At 37.1% G+C, this 14,440-nt stretch overlaps 1 protein-coding gene across 39 annotated transcripts in view; it reads left to right on the plus strand.

The window, feature by feature from the left end:
* The window catches only part of BBX (BBX high mobility group box domain containing), a 288,309-nt gene that overhangs the window by 224,544 nt on the left and 49,325 nt on the right, over positions 1-14,440 (plus strand). For all 39 annotated transcript variants that reach the window (XM_055383523.1, XM_031009315.3, XM_004036013.4 and 36 more), the window contains 2 exons: positions 520-594; positions 8,165-8,245. In XM_055383523.1, coding sequence (XP_055239498.1) covers positions 520-594; positions 8,165-8,245 — 156 coding nt within the window. The remainder of the gene's footprint in view (positions 1-519; positions 595-8,164; positions 8,246-14,440) is intronic.

The raw sequence follows: 14,440 nt of genomic DNA on the forward strand, positions 1-14,440 counted from the left end.
TAGCTGAGCTGGCCAAGGTCATGTTGTGGGTAAGTAGCAGAGCTGAGATTCAGTCTCCCAGATACCCTGAGCCATATCCATATGCTTCACCAACACTGCATCACAGCTGCCTCTAACTAGAGAACAGCTTGGAAGGAGTGGTGTTGGGAAGAGAGTGAGGGAGTGGCTTCACTTGCAACCTCCAGCTTTTAACAATATACATTTTTTCCTTTTTTTTTTTTTAAGTAAGGAAATTTATGTCAACAGGTCTCCTTAACTGCTGTTTGATATATACCTGGTACCCTTACCAAAGACATGGCAAATGAGCCATGCTCAGTCTTTGTTCTTTATAGTCATCTGTTTTTAGAAACATGGCCTTTGTCTTCCCTTATCATTTATACTGCTCTTCTAAAGGGATTGAGGGTAATGACTCATTTTTAAATCTTTATCAGTGTCTACAGTTGAAAATATATGGCAGAATCTTATGATCTGATGTGGAAAAATGTCATTGTATATTAAAAATTGCTTGTTTCCTTTCAGATATCTTCAAGTACGTCCCACCCTGATGCTTCTACAAAGCAGTGTCAAACATCCGCCTTGTTTCAGTTTGCAGAGGTATGGCCTTTTTAAAATGCTTTTTAGGCTAAGAAAACTTGTTGAGCTCAGGAATACTGGAATGGAGTTTTAATAATGTATAGTGAACTTTAGGCATGCCTGTTGTCATTATTAACATAATACACATAACAGAATATTTATTGCTTTTTCTGCTGCCTTTGATCTAATCATAGTCAAATCAGCTCCAGATTTTACACCCATTTTATAAGTATTCATTAAAGAGTTCATTCAGAATACCAGTAATGTGTTTATTTCATTTTATCTTGTTTTTAATTTATTTTAAAAGCTTGGAAAAACTGCTGTCAACAAGAATGTCAGAGGGTTTCGATTTATTAAATTTTTCCAATAGTGAAATTAGATGCTATAATTCATGAATGACTCTCTCACAGTGATTGCAGTGGTGAATACGACCTGTTAAATCAGGTTAAATTAGCTTTCAATGTGATGTAGCTTCAGCCAGTATTTTTATTAGTATTTAATCCCAGGCTCAGATCAGATCAGCTTTTGTAAGATCTCAGACTTCTTTGGTTTGTCAGCCGAAGAGAGCACACACCAGAGAGTAATTTTTTTGGTTGGTGTGCTGCAGAGACAAATCTGATATTCTTGATTTTGCCACAAAAGCCCTGGCCTCAACCATATGCTCATTTCTAATGAGCACTATATGACAAATAATAAAACATATACAGTTTATGAAAATAAGATGCTATCTGCTTTAGGTCTTTTCTTTTTTCCCTTTTTATCCCAACTAAAAAATACATGTCATAAACCAAGCAATTTTTATAGGGTTGAGAGAAAATGACAAGCAGGACTGTGCTGTTTAATATTGATGTATTGAATCACTTTGATTCATTTGAATAAAGAATACTGCATAAATGGAATGTAAAATGATATCCTTTTGGCAGAAGAAAACCTAGCATCTTACTTTGAAAATGAGAAAAAAATACTTTTGGCTCTTACATTAAAAAAAAAAAAAAGCTGTTTCCTCTTGGGACAACTCGTGTCAACTACTATGACTTTATACCATCGGTTGGCCTGCTTATGTATTAGGCTTCCCTGCCATAGTATTTGCTTAGCTGCTGAGGGCTATTGTATAAAATTGGTAACAAAAATATATAATGTTATTTCATAAAGAATAATTTGCTTAATTAAACTGAATAAATTAAGATTTTGTTACAGTTTTCCATTATAATAAGCAAAATGTTATTTTCACTGTCTAGGGGAAATAGTTAATAATTGTTAATAATACTTTCTTGCTTTCCTCCAGTTGTTGATGCCCATTGATTCTTCGGAAGTTAAAAAGGAATTTTGCCCATATTGACTAAATTTATTTTTAATGTTGGTATCTGAGCCAGTTCTATCTAACTTTTCAGAAACATTTTTTTCAAAACAATTGATTTGCCATGTATTCTGTTTGATTAAATTCTATACTGCATAGCAGGAATATTAGAAAGGTAGTGGCTCATCTTTGACACACCTGATATTTACATATCCATTGACTACCAAGAGTATTCAGCTTAACTTAAAATACCAGTATGGAATATCTCAGCTGATGCTGGTTCTAACTGTTATCACCACGCAGCATATGATTCAGTGTATGACCTCTTTTTTTTTTTTTTGAGATGGAGTTTCGCCCTCATTACCCAGGCTGGAGTGCAGTGGTGCGATCTCGGCTCACTGCAACCTCCACCTCCCAGGTTCAAGCGATTCTCCTGCCTCAGCCTCCTGAGTAGCTGGGATTACAGGTGTCCACCACCACGCCCGGCTAATTTTTGTATTTTTAGTAGAGACGGGATTTCGCCATGTTGGCCAGGCTGGTCACGAACTCCTGACCTCAGGTGATCCGCCCGCCTCGGCCTTCCAAAGTGCTGGGATTACAGGTGTGAGCCATTGTGCCTGGCCATGATTGTTATTTTAGCACCACTATCATCAGATTCATTAGGAGCTCCTGAAGCACTGGGGACAGCTCTAAGGGACCAGTTTGGTGGTGTAATAGCCACCATCCTATGATTCTGCAGGATGAGATGCCATGCCTTTCATAAACTAATTTGTCCTTGCTGCTCCGTACACTAATTCTTGAATGAGATTTTGTGCTTGCCTCTTAATTATACTAAGTTTTCTTCTAGAGAAGAAAAGAACTTCTTACTTGGAGGAGAGAGTCATGCAGGGTGGCATTCCCAGAGGTTGCCCCTCTGCTCTACAGCACTCATCTCCTGAGGACTCTTGGGGTTTTTAGCTATAAAGTATATGCAGGATTTGAGGAGCCTTTTAAAAAATTATTAATTTGAAAACTTATTAGGAGTTGTTTCAAAATATAGGAAGGCATGTATGACAGAAAGACCAAAATAAAATGGATGGTGTAAAAATATATTATTTTCTGTTTTGCCCTAGAATGAGATGTAGTCCCTACAAGTATAAAACTTTTCCTAGTTATATTTTGTAACCATTGGTAATAGCCCTAGTTCCTCAGCAAATTAAATTATTGTATCTTTGGTTATTTAGCTGTAAATGTTATATGTGTTTATACAAGAGTAGTTCATGGTTCTCAAAGGATACATAACCTCTCTCGTCACTTTCCTCCTCTGACCCAGCAGTACCCTAACTTTCAATCTTTAACATCTTACAATCTGACCATATTGTCAGACTAATACTGGGCTGGTTTTATTTAAGGCTAAATAAGAGCTAACTAGATGAACTAAGAAAAATATCTACTAAAATCTGCTATGAGCATATGTATTGTAACAGAAATAGAATAGGCTCTAATTACTCACTGCGATATCCCTAAAGCTCTTAGAATTATTTCATAAAACACCATCACCTTTGAGAAAACCCAAAGATTCTTGAAATTCTTCTTTTAATTAGTCAAAAGCAAAGGTTCTCAAACTTTACAATACATCAGAGTCACCTAGAAGGCTGTTTACACACAGATTGCTGGGCCCTGCCTCCAAAGCTTCTGACTGATTAAATCTGGTGTTGGGCCTGAGAATTTGCATTTTGAACAAGTTTCCTATTAGAGAACCACAGTTTGGGACCACTGCTCTATAGTTATGTGTTTTTTAAAAAACCCCAAATTATTAAATCATTATTGTTAAGGCATTTATTAATATTTCTGGAACTTCACGGTGGAAGGGTCAAGAGAGGAAGGGATTGATGTATAAAAGAAAATTACTGAGTGGAACGCTTTATATCCCTGTCTCTTTTCAGAGGGATTCCTGGTCCTATTATATACACTTAAAGAGAAGTGGGTGTTTATGTAATCTAGGAAACAATTTACTGTTTAAAAGTATTTAGCTTTGTAGTATCATTTTAAGATCAGGCATGCAAAATTCTCAGAAACTATTTCCGTTCATTTTATTTACAAACTCTTTTAACACTGGGAAGAAGTTAACTAGATTTTCTCTTGAAAATGGGTCATTTATCGTGTAAAATATTTATCTTAGAAACATACTTTTAACAGTAAACCCTGGTGATTTCTTTAAGTCGAAAATGTTTTGTTCGTTTTGATTTTTTTTCATTGAGTCCTGGATCTCTTCCCTGCAAGATGAGAAAGATATTTTTCCTTCTTAACCAAATCTGATCATTGAAAAGCTCATTGAAATTAATCTATGTGGAGCCATGAAACTGAATAAAGCATATTTGTTTGTAGGTGCCTCATAAATGTTTACATTTAAGAGAAGAAAAATCAGGATTTAAAAAGAAATACAGACTGCAGGGACAGTTTCTCACTCCCCACCCCCAATTTCAGCCTGTCTCCCATTCCAAGGTGACACTCATATTTCATCCAGAGTCAGCTTGGCCCATCCAAAGTGCCATCTACTCTGTGTTTCCAGGCTCCGATCCGTTAAGTTGGTCAGAATGAATTTCCTATCTGTGTCTTCTGTTGTTTACAGGTAGAGTGACACATCAGTTACTTTTTAGGTCTGGTTTACCAAAGACTAATGACCAGATATAATGTCAGAAGGGAACTGTTGTCTTTAATTATTTAACAGGCCTAAAAGCCACGACCAATCCACATATTCTCTGATCTGCTCTGTGGCTCACTCTTACACCTAGAGTATATCTTTGCATTGAAAAATTATATTTACCTTGAAGACACAGCTAATCTGGGTGATTTAGATAGATTTGGACTTTAAAACTTCCCTTAGAAGATATTTGCTTTGCCTATATAAATATAACTATAATCTCACCAAAATTAAAATATTGTCACCATTGGATATAAGCAATAGGTACAAATTTAATGCATTTATTTTCATGAGGGAATGCTCAGTTTGTTACACAATATTACAGTTGATTAAAAACACCATATACTTACACTGTAACTAATCAGTGGATGTATTATGTGTTTTATTGGAAGCACTAATATTTCTTTTTAGATAAGAAAGGTAAGGTAAAGAAGGCCTTATTTGTTCTTTTGACTCATTTATTCATTCAACAATTATCAGTCATTTTCTCCCAAGCTACAATATTTATAATACCATCATAATTGCAAGACTTCCACCATTACCTAATTTGATTCTCATCTTTACCACCTGTTTGCTCACCCACCTCAGACAGCCATAAAATTAGCAATTTAACATCCAGGGTGATCATTTTTCTTAGCACTTTAGCTGTACCTCATGTACTGTTGCACCCACCCTGTAGCTAGACTTTATGGATGAATACTGTTTATCCAAACATTACATAATAGTCAAGAGAGACTACAGTGGAATTAACTTATTGGCAAGCCCTATCCAATTTGAGGAAAATAAGAAGCATACCCATGAACATCCTATGCCGTATGGCCCACTAGTGCCCTCTACCTACCAACCTAGCAAACACACACTTGCCTCCATAGCTGACCAGTCATTGGAAAACAGATGTTAACTATATTGTTCGTATCTGAAAGGATGTATATATCTCTTAGGTAGAACAGCATGGGCAGGAGTGAACAGTAATATAACAAATCATTATTATATCAGCTATGCTTGAAATTGAAGCCATCAGCATAGATGAGATTACTGAGAGAGGGTCCTAAGACAAAACACTGAGGAAAAACATTGAAGGGATTATTATGGAAAGAAGAGCCAGCAAGGAAGAACCACAAGGAGTGGCCTGAGACATAGGAGGAAAGCAAGGACCCTGCAATAACAGAAGGGCAGGAAGGAGTTTTTCTAAAGAAAGACTAGCACTGTCAAATGCTGCAAAGAAATTAAGATAAGGACCAAGCCATGGAAATTAACCTATGCCCAGTTTTCCACCCTTCCTTCCCTCAAATTAAGAAGTTTTTGATTTAACTTTTAGAAATCGTATCTCACACTAAGTAATGCCATAAAAATGTTAGTTAGGAGATCCTGGAAATGTTGGGCTACTAAAATATGTTGAACCTCCCCCGACACATGCCCTTTTGGGAATCAGGCTTCCAGCAACCTTGAGCATTTAAAATGCTTCCCTGTACCTGTAAACAGGTAAAAATCCTCCCAGAGGCAATAAGGAAAACTGTTCTTACTAAACCTAAGGAGAGCATTCTCAAGCCTCCTCTCTGACAGCTTTGCTTTAACTCTAAAGGCAGGTAGTGCATCCATGCAGTCAGTCATTCATGAGCCTCTCAGTGTGCCATGCACTGCATTAGGCACAGGATATGTGGGAGTGACACACACAGGGAACAAAAACCTGCAGTGACAAAAGCAACAGCAGAGGGAGCCAGTGGAAGAAACAGAAAAACAGCATGGGTGTGAAGTGCAGTGCTACGCAGCTTGTGGTCCTTCAGTAATTCTTGAGCATGTCATGGGATTATGTGACAAATTTAGTGCTCTGCAAATTACTAAATTTAATAAATATCCATACACACTGCTGTTTTTAATTCTGCTCAATTTGTGTGTAACTAATTTTTGGAATTGTACCAAAAAGGTGTTTATGTTTATTAAGTGTTAAAGATAAATCATTATTAGTAATAATTGGGCCATTTATTGAGAGCATAATATCTCTTCAGCACTGCCCTACACTGGCATCACACCTAATCTTCACAGCATAATTGCGGGCAGGTATTACTGTTCATATTTTGAAGGTAAGGTAAATGAGGCTCAAAATCTTATTTGCTTAAGTCCACACAGCAGCAAGTAATGAAAGCATGCCTGTGTGGCACAAAGGCCATATTCTTTCTATTATAGAGCGTTGATTCAAGGCACTGGCATTTATGTTCAGTCCTTCATTCCCTGAAGCACTGAGAGCCGGTGGTATTAATGTGTTTGTTTTCTCTTAGTCTCCTGATAAGGTGAGTAATTGAATTCAACATGTCTAGAAAAGGTAGAAGTAGCATTTATCAGTGAAAATTCGGCCAGAAGAAAATATTCCAAAACTTCAGAAAGTTTGAGCCCCATAAATGTATCTTCTAAAGGAAAAGTAAATGATAGAGATGAATAGAAAAGCACTCTGTTAAAACTGATAACACCTAGGAGGAAAGAGTCCTCATAACTTCCTTAAGCTAGGCCCTTTTTAATGGCCTAGGTAGGCCATTATTAAATACATGCTTCTACAAAGGCCTGTTATTCAGCAAGTATTCTAGGGAAAATTTCTTCTAGCACGAAGCACCCAGTCCCTCCTGGAGCTAACAACTTCGTAGAATCACCTGTGGGGTCTGTGGTCACCTTTAAGGATATAGTCACAAGCAGGATTACCTACTAAATGGAAATAAGAAATAGCTCTGTTTTTAACTGAGAAAGAATTCAGAATCACAAAGAATCTAAAAAGCTTAGACTATAGCTCTCTACTCTTAACAATGACAGAACTTCTCCAGGTGAAGATGCTTGTAAATGTCTTTAAGAATGTATGTCCTTCTCAGCTCTTATTGAGGCTAGAAATTGAAAATGAAGTTTTTATTTAAAAAATGAGAAAAGGCAGTGTTGTTTATTTTTATCAATGCCCAGCCACTTTTTAGCCAAATTTGCAGAAGAGGATGCAGTCAATGTTAATGTTGTACATATGTTATGTACTGCAACACAGCATAGGCCATTAACTGTACAACTCAGATTTGTGGCCTTGATTATCAGTCTTTGCATGTACATTAAAGCATACTCTGAAAGCCAGGGTCAGTGTTTTATATAAAACTCTTAGATTCCTAAGCTGCTCTCATATGACCTTGCACATATATATTGGATTCTAAACAAAATTTGTTGACTGACTTGATGCTGTCTTTCCACAGAGATCCCAGATATATTCCTCAAAAAAATTAATTGTTTGGTAAATGCAAAATAACTCTAAGTCTCTTTTATATTTGACTAGTTGTTAAGTTAGTACTTAAGTAGAAATTGAAATGCATTTCTCACTTTCAGGTTACAGAGTTAAATTTAAAGCCTAGAATATCCAAGATAATATTCTTACTGTTAAACAGCCATACCTACTTTTGTTATTATTTTTGAGGTCATTTACTAAAAATGGTTCTCAAAATGATCATCCCAAATGTGACATGTTTTGTTACTTGGTACATGGGAGCAATGATACTCTCGTAACTAAGAAAAATTCCTGAACGTATATGAATGAGAAGCAAAGATTCTGGTATCACAACTAATATTCCCTATTTGGATTGTCTTTAATATAGATTTCTTCAAACACTTCGCAGTTGGGTGGTGCTGAGCCTGTAAAACGCTGTGGAAAGTCTGCACTCTTTCAACTGGCAGAGGCAAGTTCCTAAGAATATATTGAGATAAGATCTGCAGAGGTGGAAATTACAAAATATTCTAACAGTGTTTCCTAAACTGTACCATCTCTCCTGTGACCATAAAACGAGTTACATCTAATTTTCAACAATGAGAGGGTTAACCTTTAATTTGGGAAAACTGAATTTTGCTACTAAGAGTCATTAAGCATTGCTAAAGGTTACCTAGAGATATTGCAAAATTTTTTTCACAGGTAGTATTTTAAAATAAGGTTACTTAGATTGGCTATGTAAGTCCAGCCTGAACACAGAAGAATATCTGTGGTTATTTTCCCCTTTTCTGATTCCCGTAAACCATCTATAAATCTCCAGAATGCACTGCTTTTAAATCAGATGGTTGATGATTGAATTTTTGTTTTCCTGGTGAAGAATTCATATGACATGTTCTAAAATCTGATTTTATAAGATCAAGCAGTTGTACATTTGATGTGACGTGTGTAAAATGCTACTCTTCCATTGGCAAAGTAGAAAACTTGCTTTCATAAAGCTGGTGAGGAACAGAGACCTTATTAGTGGGGGATGGATTGGGGAGGAAGACGCCGGAAGCACCTGTTGCTAGGGAGGGCAAGGCAATGGCTTTCTCTACCAGGCTGTGACTACCCTACCTCAAGGAAACATGCAGAAGAAATGTTTTTAGCACCAGGACATTCTAGTAGCAGTTTTCTCTGTTGGTAAGATAAATTAGGAGGTACAAAGTGGATGACCAAAAATCTCTTACTAAATTTTTTTAAATTTTCTCATTTTTCTGGTTTCCTTTCAATGAGCTCCCTTTGAGTTCTTTTGTAAATTTTTTGTAGTTTATTTAACTTAATGAGATGACCAATCATATTCTAAAATTGCTAAATTTTATGGTAATTTGTATCATAAAATTTATGCACTTAAAATATATAATATCTTTAAATTAGGTTTTTAAAGATTACCAAGTCCAAATTAGAAATATAAAAATACAAAGACCTTAAAAAGTAAAATTAATAAACAATGGAACAAACTACCCCATTGTTGTCTGACACTACAGTGACACGCTTCTTGTGTGAGACAAGTTGAGACCAAAATAGAGGGCTACAAGTGACTGGAAAACTCTAAGGAAAACTAATGAAGACAGCAGGGAATAGTTCTAAAAAGAACTGCATGAGTCAGTGCAAAGTACTACTCCAGACAGAGCTGAAACAGTGAAGATCTGACAAGAGAGTGCCTTTGGAGTTAGAGTTGTAAACAAATCCTTGTAAACAGACAGACTGTGAGGTCATGCATTTGTCTAGTAACTCTAAGACTGTATATAGATTGTCAAGAAAATTTATTTGAACGAAGTGATTATTTTTCTTGAATAATATGGATGTATGACCCTCTGCTTGTGCTGGTTATATAATTGCGTGTGTATGTATGTGGGCACACATATATAGGAAAATACATATGATTTCTTAAATATTAAACAATACTAAAATGTAAAACCAGCTTTCAATGTATGATATTTATCTTTAAACAGTTTTTTTTTGTTAAAAATGTATGAACCTTTGGGGTACTTTGCTGCATGGGGGGGCTGGTAAAGAAGTGGATTCGTCTTCTCATTTTCTTTCTTTGGCATAGCAGTCATAAAAAAAGGATTCCTTATTAAATCAGAGCTCATTAAAAAGAACACTCTTCTAATTTGTAGGGATGCATCCCAAATATGAAACAGATGCTATGGTTTAACAGATGTTTGAATGTTGGTATCATAATTTAACGGGGTAAAATGACTGAAATAAGCCTATTCCAATTATAGCAAATCAGCTTATACCAAGACTGAGTTTCTTATGACATTTGAGCAAAAATTTATACTTTTGGTTAAACAGAATCCCTAAAAAAGAAAACTTTCTGGCATTGTTATTTGCACTGAATCAGTGTGATGTCTTAATCCAGTGTATTTTAGAATAACATTCTAAAACCTCCCAGTTTCTAATTAAAATTAAGTATATGCACAATGGATTAACCAGCATCTCCAAATAATCACCAGTAGATTTATGCTTCCTTAATTTTTTTATTGCATGTGTATTTGATATTCATTTTTCATTCACAAAATATAACATTTAATTATTTCTGATGCATTTTAAGATAAATAAATATAAGAGGATATTGAAGATTTTTCCTATTGCCTAGAATTGGTGATGGTGTCTGCAATTTGAAGACACAACCTTAAATTCACACATTCTAAAGGGAAAGTCACCAAGAAACTACTTCCAATTTGGGCCACACCCATCTCGAGATTTCTAAAGAGATAGCCTAATACAACTTATTATCCTATCTACCACTCCAGGAGTTCCTCCTCTTATCCCCACTCCAATCTCAAGTCATCCTTTGGTAGAGGGTTATCATAGGCTGTCCACACATCTGGAATATTTTGCCTTTTCTCTGTGTCTCAGGGAGGAAAGAAGAGATATTAATTCTCATTCTTTATCTATGTCCCATGTCAAGGGAAGTGAAGGCAGCTCCAAGAGAAGCACTGTTAAAGATTGAGGGAGGTACATGCAAAAGATTTCTTCTTCTTCTTTGGCAAGAAACAAGAAATATTTTAAACATCAATTTATTGCTGGATCCTTTACCTATCTGACCAGGCAAAAAAGAAAACTGAAGGAAGTTGACAGCATGGAGAGACTTGGAATGGCCCCCTGTACTTTGGGCATTATAAAGATGTATGAGTTTCCCAAGGGTCAAGTGGATAAATAGAAAATAGATCCATGTGATCAGGCAAAAGACTATTGGACAGTAACAGAGAGGGGTTGCATAAGGTAGGCCTGGGGCAGTCTCTCACATCAGGGGAGAATGTGGTAGAGATGCCTTTGCTCGGGACCTCTGAGGTGTGCCTGCAAGCAGGAGTGATACTCAACTGGTTTGCCGTCCTTATACTAAAACAACAGGATACTTCCTACTGTCGGGAAAAAGCCTGTAACCCAACCACCTGAGTACTCTTCAGCACCTGGAGGGCACATCCCCTCTGATTAGGTGGCATCCCTGCCTATTAAATATTTTGAATATCACCCCTGCCTATGACATCCCCTGAGAATGCCATTGAGTCTTGTGTAGAGTTAACAGTAACAAAGAAAAAAAGAAAAACATAACCTTGGGCAGTTAGTTATACCTCCCCCATTCTGTCTTCTATTCTCTAAATGAGAGGTTTTAGGCCTTGTGAAAGAAGGGCCAGGAACCAGCCCCAAACTAACTACTCATCTTTCCCCAACTCCATTCCTGTGGGCTGTAGTAAGAGGAGTGAATGAACAGTCCTTCCAAACATGGGGGTTGTTGCTTCCAAGAAATGTCTTCTCCTTAGTGAGAAGTAAGAAATATTTGGGGCATATATTTACTGCTATGCCCTGTACCCATGTAAGCAGGCAAACAAAAAAAATTGGGGGAAATTGGCAGCAGGCACAGAGATACTTGGATTGGCCTGTACTCCCAACTTTGGCATTGTAAAGACCCCTTTCCCGTTTTCCAGGACCCTGGAGCCAGGAGATTTCCTGGGGAAGGTCCTAATTCAGGCATATGATTGGCATTTTAAACTGGGTAGACTTTTAGTAGCTGAAAGTGACCTGAAAGTTCTGGGATTTGTTCCAGATATTTTTAAGGGTTTTGTCTGAGGTCAGGGAATTGGCAGAAATATAATGCTTTATGTTTGGACCTCCATGAAGTTCATACTGTTCAGTTTATCATTCATTTAAGTTGTGCAGGTACTATAAGGTATTGTGTTTCCTTTCGTTTTGAAATTAATTAGGTCAGGTCATATAAAGAACAGCAAAGCAGGTCAGGTCATATAAAGAACAGCAAAGCATCCCCACTGGACATCATTGTGTATTATAGTGGCTATAGTTGGAGGACACTGAAGAGGTTCAGAGATATCTGAACCTGCGTACATTTCAGCAAAGAAAAATTCTACCCTTGAAGATCTCTAGTACCAAAATTGTCTAATATAACAAGTAGAGCAACTTGTTCATTTATTCTCACAGTAGTTATTGAGGATGTATTCTGTGCCAATAACAGAGGTGACTGAAGTTACCTGTATGTGTATATACACATATTTTTGGTGCAATGAGAACTAAAACCTGTAAACCTTCTTCTAAGATCGGTGATATAGGAACATGTTACCTCCAAGTACAGAGTGTTTTGAAGTGTGACTAGAGGCTGCAGCATAAGCCTAAAAAGATTGCTGTTCTGCTTCTCACTTTTCTGAAACAATTTTGAATGTTCTTTAAAATACATTACAAATTTGAATGGCAGATCTTTCTACAAATAAGTTATGCTATCTAACCTAAGATGATAATGACTGGCGTTTATTATCTGCTGTGTGTTAGGCACTAAGTACTTTATGTGTACTAATTTGATTCTCACAACTATCCTCTGAGGTAGCTACTATCATTCTTCTTTTACACATTAGGAAACCAAAAGCTATAGAAGTTATATAACTTGTTTAAGGTCACATGGACAATAAGTGTTAGAGCCTACACAGGAACCCAGGCAGACTGTCTCCACAGCCTGTACTCTTAAACACTAGGCTGTTCTTTCACCTTGTTTTAGATGAATATAAAAGACTGTGCAAGTTGCTTGTTATAGGAGTGTGCATATTATAAAAGTCTCTATGGAAGACAGCTTACTCCTACACATGTATGTGTGGCTGAATAAGATGACAGATTGTCCAAGACTGCTGTCAAAGAAATGGAGCTCATGTTTTCTTTTTAAAAAAATGTCTGTGCTTTTGAAACTGCCAGGATGCATCTTACACCCTTAAATAAGTGCTTGTTTGTGAATGTACTTTGGAAGATACTGTGGGGATTGTAGGAAATTATGGTATACAACTCCTGTCCTCAAGGAGCTTATTCTCTAGTTGTAGAGATAAGATATAACAAGTTAAGGAATAAGAAATAAAGAGTGCAAGTGATTTAATAAGGAATCATGCAAGGAAATGATGAAACTCCACTTGAGTGATGAGTGACACACAAAAATGAATGTGTGAAACTAGGGAAGGGAGAAAATATTAGCAGGCATGTTCTGGAGACCAAGCACAGGGGAAGAAACAACGATGATGGTTTTCAATCAAGGAGTTACTTAGGAACCACTAGAAGTTGAAACTAGCAGTCTCTGGGTGACATCCAACCTGCAGAGATCCTTTGTTTGGCCTATATTTTGTTGACCTATATCATATTCTACAGTTCAATTCATGGCTAATATTTGAAGATTAAAACTTCAAATAAATATAGATTTCTGACTTCTGAAAATTTGGAGGACCTGGAGACATCAAGCTAGCCTTCCTCCATGAGAACAATTGCTCAGAGTTGATTAGTGGTTGCCCTCTTGGATGCTTGTTCTCCAAATGACTGTCCTCTCCTTTCCCTGCTGAGCCCTCAGTCTGAGGCCAACAGTCATTGCCATTATTCGCTTAAATTTGCTCATTTCCCTCCTTTATACCTGACCGCCATATATAGTGGGGATTGTGACTTACACATAATTAAGTGGACAGCTGGGGGAGATAAAGCAAAGGGATTAAGGCAAGCACAGGAGAAAGGTAGATGGTAACAAGTCTATCACATTGACAGGAATAGAGGACTGTGTTTATGGAAGATGAAGGTAAAGTGTATCTGTGAGTCAGAATTGGGAGAATGTTTAGTGCAGAGCAAATAAATATATACTTGAAAATAATGAGGAGCCATTGAAGATTTGGGACGGGGTTACACAGTGATAAAAGCAGCACTTAGAGAGATCTTCTTGGCAGCTATGTATGGAATGGAGTGGAAAGCCCCTGTGGACTTAAGGTGTGAGAAGATAAGAACTGGAATTGAGAGAGCTGACAGTGGGAACGGGAGACAGAAAGAGATGCCAGGGGTATTCAAGTGAATTGTTTGAGTGAGTCAATGTGAGAGGCAAAGAAAAAGAAGAGTCAAAGATGACTCCAACACTGAACCTGATTGACCTTGACCTTGGAGCCCTGCTTCGGGAAGGCTGGTTGCAAACAAAGAGTAAGCCCTGCTAGTAGAAAAGAAGAGCTGAAAGATGCTGAGGGTGGTGAAAGAGAAATTCAATAATAGAAGAGTGGAAAAAGGAGAAGTTTGCTAGCCAAGTAAATAGTTGAGTTTAGGAAGCAGAGACCTGCATTCCTGAGAGCACAGACGACAGAGGCAGCCACCATAGATCCCTCCA

Source organism: Gorilla gorilla, chromosome 2 (genome assembly GCF_029281585.2).
Source record: "Gorilla gorilla gorilla isolate KB3781 chromosome 2, NHGRI_mGorGor1-v2.1_pri, whole genome shotgun sequence".
Classification (NCBI taxonomy): domain Eukaryota; kingdom Metazoa; phylum Chordata; class Mammalia; order Primates; family Hominidae; genus Gorilla; species Gorilla gorilla.